The sequence below is a fragment of the Myotis yumanensis genome, unplaced genomic scaffold (assembly GCF_028538775.1).
Source record: "Myotis yumanensis isolate MYYU_CA2020_CCGP unplaced genomic scaffold, mMyoYum1.0.hap1 SCAF_3, whole genome shotgun sequence".
Lineage (NCBI taxonomy): Eukaryota > Metazoa > Chordata > Mammalia > Chiroptera > Vespertilionidae > Myotis > Myotis yumanensis.
The window spans coordinates 112,823,746-112,838,474 of NW_027223754.1; the positions used below are offsets into that span (position 1 = coordinate 112,823,746).

The window sequence follows — 14,729 nt, forward strand, 5'->3', positions numbered from 1 at the left end:
ATTCAACCTGAGTCTGATGACGTTTTTGGAATGTCAGATTACAGGAAATACATGAAACAAGGTATATTTTAATAACATGATATAAGTGAAATCAGAAAAATAATCCATTTCTTCAACAAAAACATTTTCAGGGGAAAAAAAGAGGGGAAATATATAGATTAAGTAACAAAGAGATATAATAACCAAATGGAATATGTAGATCATATTTGGATTCAATTTCAAGCCTACTATTTTTTTTTTAAATTATGACACGATTGGGGAAACTTGATTGCTGATTGGCTATATTTGATATTAAAAATTTTTAGGTGAGATAATAGTATTGTTACATGTTTTTAAACTTATGCAATACATAAAAATTATTTAGAAGCGAAATGATATATGATGTCTAGAATTTGCTTCAACATTACCCAGTGGGAAGGCTGGGTAGAGGGTGCACATATCCATGTGTTCTTGATTATTGAAGATGGGCAATAGCTGAAGATTTGTTGTATATATCTGAAATATTTCACATTGACTATTTTTTAAAAACAGGGCTAGGTTAGATTCAGATTATGTCCGTAAGAAACCAAACATCTAGAAAATGGGATACAGGTGGATGGTGGACTATTTTACTTGTCACCCAGATGTGTGGCCTAAATCAAATGGAAGTGATCACAGATACATAGAGGTTCCCCAAAGGGAACAGAGCACAAGTAGCGTTAAAGGGACTGATGCTCAGATCTCCATTTCTAAGTGCACTCTCCTAACGAACACCTACCTGCCTGAGAGCAAACCTGCATAGCTATGGGTCCTGTCTTTCCCACAGCCTTTTCTCCCTGCCCCACTCCACCAAAGGGCCGTACGAAGGTGCATTACACCTCACCTGGGTGAGATAAGCCTCCAATCATAGAGGTGCCCAGTGGAGGGAAACTTTGTCCTAGATTTCAAGGCAGCCCCCTTGTCATCCAAATCTACACACTTGCCTAGGTCCTATGCTTATTTATTTTATTTTTTGCTACATTTCGCTTTATTTTGCACATAATGAATACAACCAATTGACTAAACAGCTCCAGAACTGTTAGTGTTCATTAATCAAGAAGTAAATGATGTCAGAAGGAAAACTTTTCAATTCCTCCCAAACACATATTGCAAGTACAACAAACTCTTAACACATGCAACACAGGCTGGTTTCAACACATAGAAAGCCTAAGCCAGCAGTTCTCAACCTATGGGTTGCGACCTCTTTGGGGGTCGAACGACCCTTTCACAGGGGTCGCCTAAGACCATCGGAAAACACACATATAATTACATATTGTTTTTGTGATTAATCACTATGCTTTAATTATGTTCAATTTGTAACAATAAAACTGGGGGTCACCACAACATGAAGAACTATATTAAAGGGTCGCAGCGTTAGGAAGGTTGAGAACCACTGGCCTAAGCAAAAAGGGTGAGTACTGAATATTCACATGGCTCAGACCAGGAGCCATGCTCCAGAAGCTACCTAGCCAGTTATTCATGCTGCCCCCATACACATCTGCCCTGTGAAGTTCACTGTCTCTTGTCAGATTGAAATCCAAGCAGCTATTTCCATTTTCAGGCTCATCATTTTCCAAGGTGGATAATCCATACACAGAAATCCAGGAAGCTCAAATATACTCACGCAGCTGTGTTTTACATGACATCTCCACAAGCCAGGCTCCAGTTCACACGCTGTACAGGAAGTCCTCATTGTCATCAAAGAACTCGCGCCCCCTCTGCTCTACCTGCTGCTGAAGTTCTGGTCTCCCAGTTCTTTTGCCTTCAACTATTCCAGCTTCTTTGCACTTGGCAATCCATCACTGTCAGTGCCTCTGGTGCCCTCACAATCACTGGTGGAGTACTTCTGCAGCTCCCTCTGATGACCCTGGGCTGCAGCAACAGGCACAAAGCTTTCCTTCTCTGGGCTCTGGACTCCTTTATTCCTTCCCTTCTGTCTCCTCGGAGTGTTTGTATTCTGAGTATTTAGTTCTATCACCTTCAAAGCTGTGCTATGAACTTGACCTTGGGATGAGGCTTCGCCTCCTGACACAGGGTGGCCTGCAGAAAGCAGCTTCCAGGTATCCCCAGGGCCTGGAAGCTGGTGGAGCGAGTGGGCAAGCCCAGCTTTCTTAAGAACTTTTTGATCCTGCTTCAGTTTCTGCTCCAATGTGGGTATAAACTTGCTTTTTAAAAACCCTTCTGATCATATTGGTACTAACATCAAAGCCTTCAGCCATTCTGGGAACCGACTGAGGCTCTGGAAATAATTCATGTAAATACGGGATCTGCTCCTTGGCTTCCCGCATCAGAGTCCTGGGCGGGGCCCCTCGTGGCTCCATTTGCCTCCGAGTGTTCTGGAACAGGATAGTGTTGTAGTAATATATAAAAATGTTTAAAAATGCTTTGAGGATACCTGAAAAATGTCTAAGAAATGTTTTAAAATGTTTGAGCTAAATTCCCTTAAAACTTACAGCGTGATATTAAGAACACATTCCCCACTGCCCTGAAGCGTGTGTCCCTCGTAGATAAGGATTTGAACTTCAGGAAAAAACTCCGAGTGACTTGTCAAAGTAACCATCTGAATGAGTGATGTGCTCTCCCTAGATAACCACATGTAGCCCCTCGCCCTGTTTGAGATAAACATGTGTGCATTGAAGTAATTCATTGATAGCCGCCTGGACTACTGCAAATGGGGTGCAAGCTTTAAAAGTGGGGTTCCCAACCAGCCTGGTGCTCGTCTGTTGAGACAGCCACAAAGGCCCGTCCTCTTGCCAGTCTGGCAAACGACGCTGCTCCACGCTCCCCTCTCTGCCAGACAACAGAAGAACAGCTAGTAACACCCGATTGAGATTCGATCGAGTTCTCTCGGGTGAGGAACGCAGGCCCCCTGCATCCGGACAGACCAGCCTAACTGCCGGATCCCCAAGGACAGCATCACTGGAATCCCACTTAAGCCTGTACCCGCAGCACCAGGAATTGTGTGAGTAATAAAATGCTGTGTGATTTGCAACTGCATATGTTTCATGTGTTATAATTCCTCCAACAGTTAATTGAATTATTTTGCGTACACTTAAAAGTTAAATTAAAGCTTCTGGTCTCTTTTTTGGTTCTAAGCCTGCCCCCTTGTCCTGCTTGCATAGAGTAGCCTCTTCACTAGCAACTACTTGAATGTCCCACACCTACACAGTTAAAGTTTATCTCAAGGAACGCCTTAGATAAATATCCCAGATCCTTTCCCAGGATCTACTTGGGACAGATGGCTTTTTTCTGTTTTCAGGGCACTGGGGGAGAGAACCAATGGCAGAAGCCATGCAAAGAAGCAACATGGGTGGTTGAAGCATCTTGGGCTAAAGCAAGGAGAGGCCAGCCCTCGTCTCTTTGTTCACTGCCCTGGAAATCTAACACCTACACCTACAACAGCAGCCCCCGAGCAAGGTGACCTCTCTAAAGGGGCGATGAGATACATCACTAGTGAAGAGACCCGTGTTCCCAAGTGAAAGGAATTTTTAGGGGGAAATAGGTAGGTTTAGGAAATTTTAAAAATTAAGGGGTCCATGGAAAAAACACAGGGCTACAGAGTTGCAAAAGGGTACATTTCCATAAGACAAGGAAGCTGGGAGTAGCAAAAGGTACACATTTACACAATAAAGGGAAGGCAGCCCCTCATTCAAAGAGGGAGCAAGAAGCCCAGAGGGAATGGAAGAACAAGAAGGGAGAGGAAGAAGGGAACCTCAAGTGAGACTTGAATTCAGGAGTTGCTATAGTGACTAAATCAAAGGGAATATTGACCAATCAGAGGGGGTATCAGCACACAGCGACTTGCGGCCTTTATAAACCTGGAAGGAGGGACTTAGTGGGAGTCTGTGCTTATTATTCAATAAATTTCCACCTTTGCTATACCATCTTCCCTTCGTGGTTTCATTCCTCAACTCCAACGGACAAAGAGCCAGGGAAGCCATCCTACCCAGGAGAACACCGAGTGTTCCAGTCCGAAAATCCCATATCACAAAGGAGCTGACCACCTGCCCCTGTGCCTCTGATAAGGGAGGAAGCAAGGGCCACTGTGAATGCAGCAGGGGCAGCAGGATGCCCACTGCCCAGGGCTGTGGCCTGCAGCACCTGGTTGCAAGGCTCTTCAGGCTGAGGGCCGGGAAGGAGCAGGTACCTCTCCATCTCCTGCAGCTCCCGCTCCTCTGGTTCCCAGTCAGAATCGGGGTCTGGCTCACAGCTGGTAGATCCCAAGCCTGCCACCCCCTGGGTCACAAACCCACGGACACGTGGCCCAGCAGGAGACTCAGAGCACTCGCCATGTTGACCATCTGCCTTGAGCCCCTATGCTTATTTTTGAGAGAGTGATGGGTGAGGCTATCACCAGGTATTAAAATCTGTGCAGGATGTTCTGAATTTAGGTACATGTAGTGGCATCATTCAGAGTAATGTCTAGTTTTTCATCTCCTAAAAATTACAAAATGTTCATTCCTCTTTAGGGAGAAGCCTCTGGGAAGAGAGCAGAGAATGTAGAATGCTTAAAATGTCTCTTTTCCTCACATATTTAAAGCATTTTTTCAGCTTTTAAAAAATCTCTAGGATATGTCCTCACTGGAAAGAAAAGATTCTCTGAGTAGATGAAGCAGGAGATGATGGTGATGCTGGTTCTTTTAAATGTAACTGGGCTTGTCCTAGCTGGTTTGGCTCCGCGGATAGAGCGGATAGAGCGTCGGCCTGCAGACTGAAGGGTCCCAGATTTGGTTCCAGTCAAGGACACATGCCCAGGTTGTGGGCTCGATCCCAGTGGGGGGCGTGCAGGAGACAGCAGATCAATGATTCTCTCTCATCATTGATGTTTTTCTCTCTCTCACTCCCCCTCTTCCTTCCTCTCTAAAATCAATAAAAACATATTTTTTAAAATAAAATTTTTAAATGTAACTGGACTCTTTCCCAAAGCTACTAAGTTTTTAAAGATTCACTGGATAAAACTGGTACATAAAAATCTTGTGATATTTTTCTTCAGATTTTGCATTCATCATTCAATAAGGTATTTAAATTATATTTTTAAACTCAATCATATTATGAAATATTTACCCCAATGTAGCCAGTCTTCATTTTATTATATGTTATAAAATATTAACAATATATGCTAGCTTGCCAAACCAATAAATTTTTATCTCATACAACTTTATCTTTTTAAAATGCATAATAAATTTTTGAGTTGGTGTCTAAAGAATTCAGTGAAATTATTTCTGATTTCTATATATTATTATTTAATTTTTCCCAAATGTTAAGCAACAAAGTTCTAGACCAGTAGTCGGCAAACTGCCGCTCGTGAGCCACATGCAGCTCTTTGGCCCCTTGAGTGTGGCTCTTCCACAAAATACCACGTGCGGGCGCCCACGTACAGTGCGATTGAAACTTCGTGGCTCATGCGCAGAAGTCAGTTTTCGGCCTGGGTGAGTCTATTTTGAAGAAGTGGCCTTAGAAGAAGTGGGGGGTGTCGGTCGGCCCACGGGAGATGCGGCGCAGGCGGGCCGCGGGATACGCAGCGCAGGGGAGGTGGTGCGTGTGATTCAAGCACGAGTTGAGTGAGCCAGTCAGTCAGCAGTCTCATTGTACAGTGGTCAGTGCTAGTCACATCCACAAATCGCGCGCGGGTGACAAAAGTACCTACTCGAAGCATAAAGTTACCTGTATTTTTCCAACCAGCTGCAAATCCTACAGGTATTTTTGTCATCAATTTAAGAATTGTAATTCTTGCCCTGGCCGGCTTGGCTCAGTGGATAGAGCATCAGCCTGCAGACCGATGGGTCCCAGGTTCGATTCCGGCCAAGGGCACATGCCTGGGTTGCCGGCTCGATCCCCAGTAGTGGGTGTGCCGGAGGTGGCCGATCAGTGATTCTCTCTCATCATTGATGTTTCTCTCTCTCTCTCCTTCTCCCTTCCTCTCTGAAGTCAATAAAGAAATATATTTTTTTAAAAAAATAATTGTAATTCGTTTGTGTTGGTGGCTTTATTATTATAAAATGAAACATTTTTTTAGGTGCCCTGTTTGAGATGGCTACAAAGAAGAAGCAAAGAAAAACAGAAGACGAAAACCATGAATTTAAAGTTGAATGTACCTACCTATAGAGTTTAAGTTTTAAAAATTTGGCTCTCAAAAGAAATTTCAATAATTGTACTGTTGATATCTGGCTCTGTTGACTAATGAGTTTGCCAACCACTGTTCTAGACACTTGAGAACATATTTAATAAGGAACATGTTTTTTAATTATACTTCTCACTTCACAACTTACATATTTCATTGCATTATTTTTATTACTTGGGTATAATTAACTATATTAGACCTGAATCTTTTTACATTTCCTTGTCTACTTTCAACAATAATCCTAAAATATGCATTCCATAATTTATCAGTAGTTTTCATAATATTCCTCAAATAATATATATGCATTTATTTGAACAGAAAATAGTCAGATTTTCTTTTGACTATAAGTAAACTAATTTTTCTTTTTGGCTTGACAACAAGTACTGATTTTACCAAAAAGTAAACATGCTGAAAATTGTATGAATTAATCTTCAGCTCCAAGATTTTGATTAAAATATATTTTAAGTATGTGACAAAAGCTCTTTATTTTTAAAAAAAGATTGTTTTGGAAAACATTTATTGGAACTAATGTTCCCATTTTCTAAGTTTTTTTTTTTAATCCTTACCCAAGAATATTTTTCCATTGATTTTTTTAAATTTTTTAAAATATATTTTTATTGGTTTTTTACAGAGAGGAAGGGGGAGGGATAGAGAGCTAGAAACATCGATGAGAGAGAAACATCGATCAGCTGTCTCCTGCACACCCCCCACTGGGGATGTGCCCACAACCAAGGTACATGCCCTTGATCAGAACTGAACCTGAGACCCTTCGGTCTGAAGGCCGACGCTCTAGCCACTGAGCCAAATCGGTCAGGGTTTTTTTTTGTTTTTTTTTGTTTTTTTTTTAGAGATAGTGAAAAGTAGGAGGAGGGGGACAGAGAAAGAGAGAGAAACATCGATGTGAGAGAGACACATTGATTGGTTGTTTCCCACATGCACCTTGACCAGGGCCGGGGACCAAGCCTGCAACCAAGGTATGAACCCTTGATCAGAAATCAAACCCATTACCCTTCAATCTGAGGGCTGACACTCTAACCATTGAGCAACCAGCCAGGGCTCTACATCTTTTTGAGTATATAATAGTAAACAGGTTTCCTCTAAGTAAAAGAGTAACATGTAATTTCTAGTCATTTGTTAAGACGTGCCTTCTCAGTATACTTCTCAGAAAATGGGAAAAGGAATAACTCAATAACTAGATGACAAATCATCTAATTATTTGCTTTCAATAAAATTGAATGAGTACCACTCATGGTATCAGTCAATCAATCATTGTATATAACTGAGAGTTTAGAGTGTAAACGACACTAAAGATGCCTTCTATTCGTGTCTACTTATGTGAACAATGTTTCTCAACACTAGCATCTACAACTTTAAAAAAAATTTTCAAAGAAGCAGTAAAAAATTAATGCTGAATGCAATCTCACTCCAAAAGTAGTAACACTCAAAACTAGATACATAAACTAATTGAAAACAAAATAGCCCCATTTATTTCATTAAGGTGTACTTACTTTTGTATTTAAATTTTTTTAATTTACTTTTTGTATTTAGTAATTATTAACATTTGTAATGTTACTTTCAGCAAGTATGTACTAAAAATAATTGTGATGACTCAAAACTTAGGGTCACACAACATGTTTAAAAATTAATTTCAATTAATATACTAAAATAGTTGCCAGGAAGTATAATGAAGTGATCAATAAATTGATTTTAAACCAAAATATATTACAGCAGGGTAAAATTCTATGGAGGAAGTAGAGTGGGAATAAAAGTTCAAGAAGGAAAATTAATGAAATCATTATCTATGAAAGAAGAGCTTGTTTGTGCATTGTTTAAAAGGATCATATAAAAAAGGGATCATATAGTGCATATATTGATGTTCTTGGTGAACGGAGGCGCAGAGATGAGTCGGACGACAGGATACGGAGAAGCAGAGGGCTACCGCTCGCTCAGGCGAATAGCAAAGATCCTCTGATCCCTCATGGCTTTTATTGGGGGTGAACACAGCAAATAACAATGGGGTACAGCAAGTGACAATGATTAACAATCTTGCTTTATGGAATCATCAGAGCTAAGTTATACATTACACTATTAATTTCCTACATAATACAAAGACTCTTTCCACCTGCAGCAGTGCACCCTCCCCTGAACTTTCTATGCCCTCAGGGACTATTCATCACGTCAAGGAAAGTTCTGCCTCGGAACAGTAAGTCTCGCGTGCAAGACTTTGTTCTGACGCGGCCCGCTTGCAGGCTCACACCTTCTCCTGGCAGAGCGTCCTCTTCTAGTTAACTTCTTTCCGCTTGACCGCTACATGCATATCAATTTGCTAAAGTGTTTAGATTACCCCCTGGTTATATTTAAAGAAATGAATTAACAGTTTTAGTTTTTAATGTCAATATTTAGGATGGGCTTGAAGTTTTATCTTTTGTAACTATTTAAGTTTATGATGAAAACTTTTCTTTGAACTTAAACATTTCAGTTTGAGTGAGGCCCACTGACCTAGACTTCATTAGTACCCATTTGTTTTTGGCTTTCATCCCAAATGTTTTTTCTTCAGACAACTGTTACTGTCTGGGAAGCTGGCAGAATCATTACTGTCAGAAGATAAATCTCCCAGTGAAGGGACATAATGGAAGGGACATAATGGGACTCAGTGGGATAGCCAATAACTCAGAAGTCAAGTCTTGCAGCCCTGAGGAACTTCTTCACTCTAGTCACTGTGCTAGTCCTTTCATTCTGTTCTCAGAACCACCACCAGCCATAACACTGAGCCACAGATGGCTTGCTACTTGCCTGGGTAGCGGTGATAATACAAGTTAGAGCAGAGAACCGAGGTTAGAATCCATTTCTGCCTGACTCCACAGCCATGGTCTTGCCAATACTCGTCTGACTTCTCAATAATTTGAACTTTTAAGGTGAACAGATCCTCTTTATTGAAAACAATTCACAGAGTAAACACAGGCAAGTCAAGGGTCTCCTTGCTAATTTCCCACCCACCACTGATGCCATGAAAGATGCCAGAGCTTTTCTAGTCCCACTCTCACTCATCCACCGGAGAGCTCAGGAAGGCAGCAGTGAAGTTGGAAATTATCCCACTCACAATTCAGGTGGAATTGGAGAAGTTGCCAGCCAACATTGCTTTAGGAAGCAAAAAGTGGAGGAGTGAAGGTAAGAGTAAGGGGTCTGTGGCACTAGTGCTGATAGAAATGCTAACAACTAGTTATTCATCCGTTCATTCAGTTGTCATTGCCTGCCCACTATGACTCAGGTAATGGATTCAATTAATTCTCAGTGTTTAGGCAGCACAATTCTATCAGAATACTTATGGCTCTATTGTAAGCCATGACACACAGTAACTTGATGAAGAATCTATGGGTCTGTTTTCCTAGTTTTCTTGCTGGAGTTTTAGAGACTACTTGAAGGGGGACTCACTCTCAGATGCTTGGAGAACTGTGCATGCAGTAGGTCCTACCTGAGTGCACCTTTCATAAGCTCTCTCTGGTTACTCTTGCTATTTGTTTTGAATTGCGAATAGTCCTATATAATAAAAGGCTAATATGCAAATAGATCAAACTGCGGAACAACCGAACAACTGGTCACTATGACATGCACTGACCACCAGAGGGCGTGCGTGGAACATGGTGGGCATTGGCCCCGGTGGGATGGTGGAACAGGTGAGTGGGGGACACCAGAACAAGATGGGGCGCCAGTCTCTGTTTTCAGGGTGAGCCTCTGGTGGTTACTGAAAATTTTTTGCTCCTGCGTGCTGTGGTCCCGGCTGGCACTCGCGCCTGCTGCCAGCGCTAGCCCCGCTTGCACCCACTGCCAGTGCCCCTTGCCCGCCCTGATTGCCCGGCGCCATCAGCGGGTGTGAGCAGTGGCTGCCAGCCCCTATTGCTCCTCATGGCTTCTCTACCTCCTCCTGCTCCCGAGGAGAGATTGGGGCTGGCAGCCGCCTCTCGCACCCGCTGCCAGCAACGGCCCTGCTCGTACCCGCAGCTGGCACTGGAGCCACTACTCGCACCCGCTGCCAGTGCCCGGTGCTGGTCCCACTTGGTGCCATCAGCGGGTGTGAGCGGCGGCTGCTGGCCTTGATTGCCCCTGAGGGCTTCTCCACCTCCCCCTCCTCTTGAGGGGCGATCAGGGCAGCAGCTGCTGCTCGCACCCACTGATGGCACCAGCCCCACTTGCACCTACTGCTGGCGCCAGCCCCAATGGCTCAGAACCTTCAGCGGGTGTGAGCAGGGCCAGCGCCATCAGCACATGGGAGTGACAGCAGTGGGAGCGGGGCTGCGGGCAGACAGCGGGAGGGGCCAGGAGAGGGCGTGGAGGATGGGCCAAGACCCGCCCCTGTGCCTACTCCAGTCTCGTGGCCCACAGTTCCTTTCAAAGTACATGAATTCGTGCACTGTGTCCCTAGTAGAATATAAATGAACAAACTAAAGTGTGACTCAAGTAGGAATTACCGAATTAAAGCAGGTATTGCTCCTGTCTTAGGCGTGAATGCAGTCTTCATCGTGGTAGCATAGGAGTCCCAGTGGGTATTACCTGCTAAAAGTAAAATAAAATACTTTTAAATGGGTCAGACCAATATATATTGATAAAATGTTGTTTTATAATTAAAGCAATTTTGCAAGACAATAACATTTGGATGGTAATTTTTAGTCTAAAGGAATAAAAGCCAATTTGTGGCCTCTACTAAGAGACAAAGCTCAATTTAATTATCTGAGTTTTCTCCCTAAATAAAAATAGGTCTATTGTTTTTCTTGAGAATTCATACATGCTTTTTAAAAACCTTTAAGCAATACATAAAAATGTAAAGCAGAAAGCTTATTTGAAATTCTACATCTTAAAATGCTCACTATTTCTGGTTTACTGACCAACTTTTCATACATCACATTAGACAAAGCTATAAACACGTGAAATGAATATGCACAAAGGGGCTCAGAGTTTGTATTTCAGGTTTCAGTGTGGAACTTTCTTCTTGTTCCTTCTTCTCCCTGCTTGTTATCACCTGCCTCCCCATCCCTCCTCCTACGTAGCCCATGTCCGTTTCTTTACAGACTTTTATACCTGCTGATATAATCATATACTGGTTTACATATACATGTATAAATTCATTGACCTATGAGGTTTTAGTTTTCACCAACGTTTAAAAAAGTGGGCTTCTGAAATCTATATAATTAACTAATGTCACCCCAATAAATTCAATAAAAAAGTTTAAAAAGTGGGCTCATATTCCCACAAAGTGTCCTTTTCTCTGTCATATAACAGTGTAGTATGGGAAACTCTTCAAACTCAGCCAGTGTAACTCTAATTCATTCTTAATAATGACTGTGCAAGATTCTGTAGTAAAGGTGTTTAAAACTCTGAGAGTGGGTGAGATCAACAAAGAAGGAAGCATAATTAGAGGAGATGAAGCCTGGGGCATGCCAATATCAAGAGGTCGGGAGAGGAGGAGCAGCCAGGAAAGGACACTGAGAAGAGAGGTCAGTGAGGTAAGAGGAAAACCAGGAGCGTGTAATGTCCTGAACCCCAAAGGAAGAAAGTATTCACGGGAGGAAGGGGTCACGTATGCAATTGCTATTGGCTGGATCCAGGAAGATGAGGACTGAGAATTCAGCATTCAGCAGACACTAGCAACAACAGAATTTATCTGCCCTACCTGCCCATTGTCAACAAACCACCACCAAATTTCTTGGGAAAATATATTTTAAATTTAATTCAGTCCTTCTCTCATCCTTCATATTTGGCCACTTACCTGTTGCTTGTTACATTTCAGGAGAAACTGGGTTGAAATGAGGCCTTTAATGTTTGAATAAACCACTGCCTGGGGTCTATCACCTCACCTCTAGAATACTATAGCCACTTCATAGTGTGTGTTTGCTCCCACTCATTCCGCCTAAATACAATGGCTGCCAAGGATCTTTCCCAACTACCTCTTAAATTTTCAAATATTCTTAAAATCTGTATGCCACTGGCGAGCTTACAGAGCCCTGACCAAACATTTCATTTTGGCCACCTGTGTACTTCTTATTGTTCACCACCCCATCTCTCCCAACCAGGGCTTGTATTTAATTGAACAGGCCCATGGATCCAGCCAGGCAGCAGGACCCATGACATCCAAATGGGTCTCATGTGACTATTTACCTGCTGCCTTCATACAGGTTGAGTTTCATCTCCACCTAGAGGCTTCCCCAACCAACTAAAGCCTTAGCCCTACATGTCACACTCCATGTCTGCTCACACAGACTCCTGGTATCCATGCTCAGATCCCACTCTATGAGAAAGGACCTTATTCTTTGATACCCCTGCTTTTGTGGGAATCATTTTATGCTTTAAAGCATTTTATCCCAACAGTGGAATTAAATACCCTAAGTTAAGAGAATTTTAAGCATGGACAAATAAGTGGGAAGAAATTGTGAGAAGGTGCTGCTCTTCAAAGAAGTCATCATTTGAGTGGAACCTCCAAAAAAGGCTGACGGCCACCAGAGGCTGGAAGAGGCAAGAACGGCTTCTCCTCTAGAGACACCAGAGGCAGTGCAATTCTCCAACACCTTAATTTTGGGCTCCTGGGCCTCCAGAATGTGAGAGAATACATTTCTTTTGTTGATAAGTCATCAGTTTGTGGTAATTTATGGCTGTCCTTGGAAGTAACAAAACACTTAAGAGCTCAATCTATAGCAGCGGTTCTCAACCTGTGGGTCGCGACCCCTTTGGGGGTGGAACGACCCTTTCACAGGGGTCGCCTAAGACCATCGGAAAACACATATATAATTACATATTGTTTTTGTGATTAATCACTATGCTTTAATTATGTTCAATTTGTAACAATGAAATTGGGGGTCACCACAACATGAGGAACTGGGTCACCGCGTTAGGAAGGTTGAGAACCACTGATCTATAGTAATAGCTCAACAGTAGTTAGACCATAGCAGTCATCCTCAACCTCATGCTACCAGGGGACAAAGCTGGCAGTGACACATCAGGCCCACCTTTTGAAGGGTGCAACTTCTGGAAGAGAAGATGGAGTAGCACAAGTGGCTATGAAAGAGCCCAGTCTGAATGTGAAGAGGAAACTCACCTAGGAGAAGGGAACTTTGGAGCAGAACGAATGAGGCCTGGTGATCAAGGTGTCAAAAAAGCTGGCCTTCCTTCTATTCTGAGCAGTTGGGACCCTCTTAACAAGCTCACAAAGTCTAGGAGGACAGGAAAATAATCTTGTGCATGCTGAGTTTGAGACCCTTCATGACCTCCAAGTGGATCTGGTAGACAGCTGAATATTTTAGTTTGAAAAGTAGGAGAAACATCCCAGTTAGAATAAATACTAGAAAGCTGTGGACTTGAAGCCCTGTGGCAGGGATGGCCGCTCACAGAGGAAGTAAACCAAGAAGGGTATATCTGGAGGATGCCAACATTTCCCAACAAGAAGGGAAGAGAAGACAGTGAAAGAAACCTAGACAGGGTGCCTCCTCTTTGCCCTGCCATCATATAGAAACTGGGTATCTCACATATTTTTGTTCTTAATTATTTTCATTTTCTATCCTCAATTTAAAAAGAGATTGAGTGGGATGGAAAACATTTCATTCATTCTCATGGGACTACAGTTGTAGAGAATTTGCAGTTGAACAATGCCCATTGCTCTGTAGCTATTGTGGAACCACAATTACCCAGTTAGAAGGCTGCAAAGGAGTGTTACTGCCATAAGGGCCAGAATGGAACTGACAACACAGTAATTCATGCCACCATGCCACCATGTGTCTAGCGACCATGTGTCATGCCACCATGTGTCATGCCACCATGTGTCTAGCGACACATTCAGCTAGAGTCGCTCTCCCTCCACTGATGCAAAAAGCTGAGTTAGTAAATTTGCCATATTTGCATGCAAAATTAGTTTTAAAAGCACTACTTCTGTTAAATACAAAATCACTTGGAAAGAAAAATTAGCAAAGGTTACAAGCAACAGCTGAAGGCCATAGTTCTCAGCCTCTGCTACAACCACCTGTGTGGAAGGGGGGAGGAGAAAGAAGAGGAGGGAGACTGTGGATCCCCTTGGGAGCTGTGTGGATCCCCTTGGGGGCTGTGTCCTGAATTCGGCACCTCCCCACTCTCTGTACTGTTTCTCAGGGAATAGGGATTCCTGCTGGGTCTGCTGTCTTCAGAGCTTCCCAACCTCTCTTCCTGCTTTGCCTTTGGGTTTTTTCCCCCTGGAAAAGCACTAGTTCCTCCTTTTCCCTGCCCCATCCCCCAGCCAAGCATTTCATGGGGATATGCTGAGCATTTTAGGAAGGGATTGGCAGAAAGAATGCTGATGGGTTGGATAGTGGCAAAGTCATGAACACCCTCTCATTTTCCCTCCCAGCCTCTCCTTAAATTGAGTCCCACCCATGAGGGAGAGACAGACACCCTTAAAGACCAAAGCAGTCTTTGCTCTCTATCTCCAGGAAAGATCCCTCCCGCCCCCGCCGGCTGGCAGGGTCCACAATCTTACCAGGCCGAATCTTGCGGCCACATTGAGAGGGGTAGGGGGCCTCCGGCCCAGGCTGTGCCATTCCTGTCTCAACAGGCACTCGTCAGAACCGCCATTCCT

The 14,729-nt window shown here is 43.1% G+C and overlaps 1 protein-coding gene and 1 pseudogene across 1 annotated transcript in view; both read right to left on the reverse strand.

The window, feature by feature from the left end:
* The window catches only part of TEX26 (testis expressed 26), a 50,652-nt gene extending 35,923 nt beyond the window's left edge, over positions 1-14,729 (reverse strand). Inside the window, exons 1-2 of the mRNA XM_070407536.1 lie at positions 14,631-14,729; positions 10,606-10,690 (exon numbers count right to left, since the gene is read on the reverse strand). Coding sequence (XP_070263637.1) covers positions 10,606-10,690; positions 14,631-14,691 — 146 coding nt within the window. The 5' untranslated portion in view covers positions 14,692-14,729. The remainder of the gene's footprint in view (positions 1-10,605; positions 10,691-14,630) is intronic.
* Positions 1,686-4,310, reverse strand: LOC139005209 (neugrin-like; annotated as a pseudogene).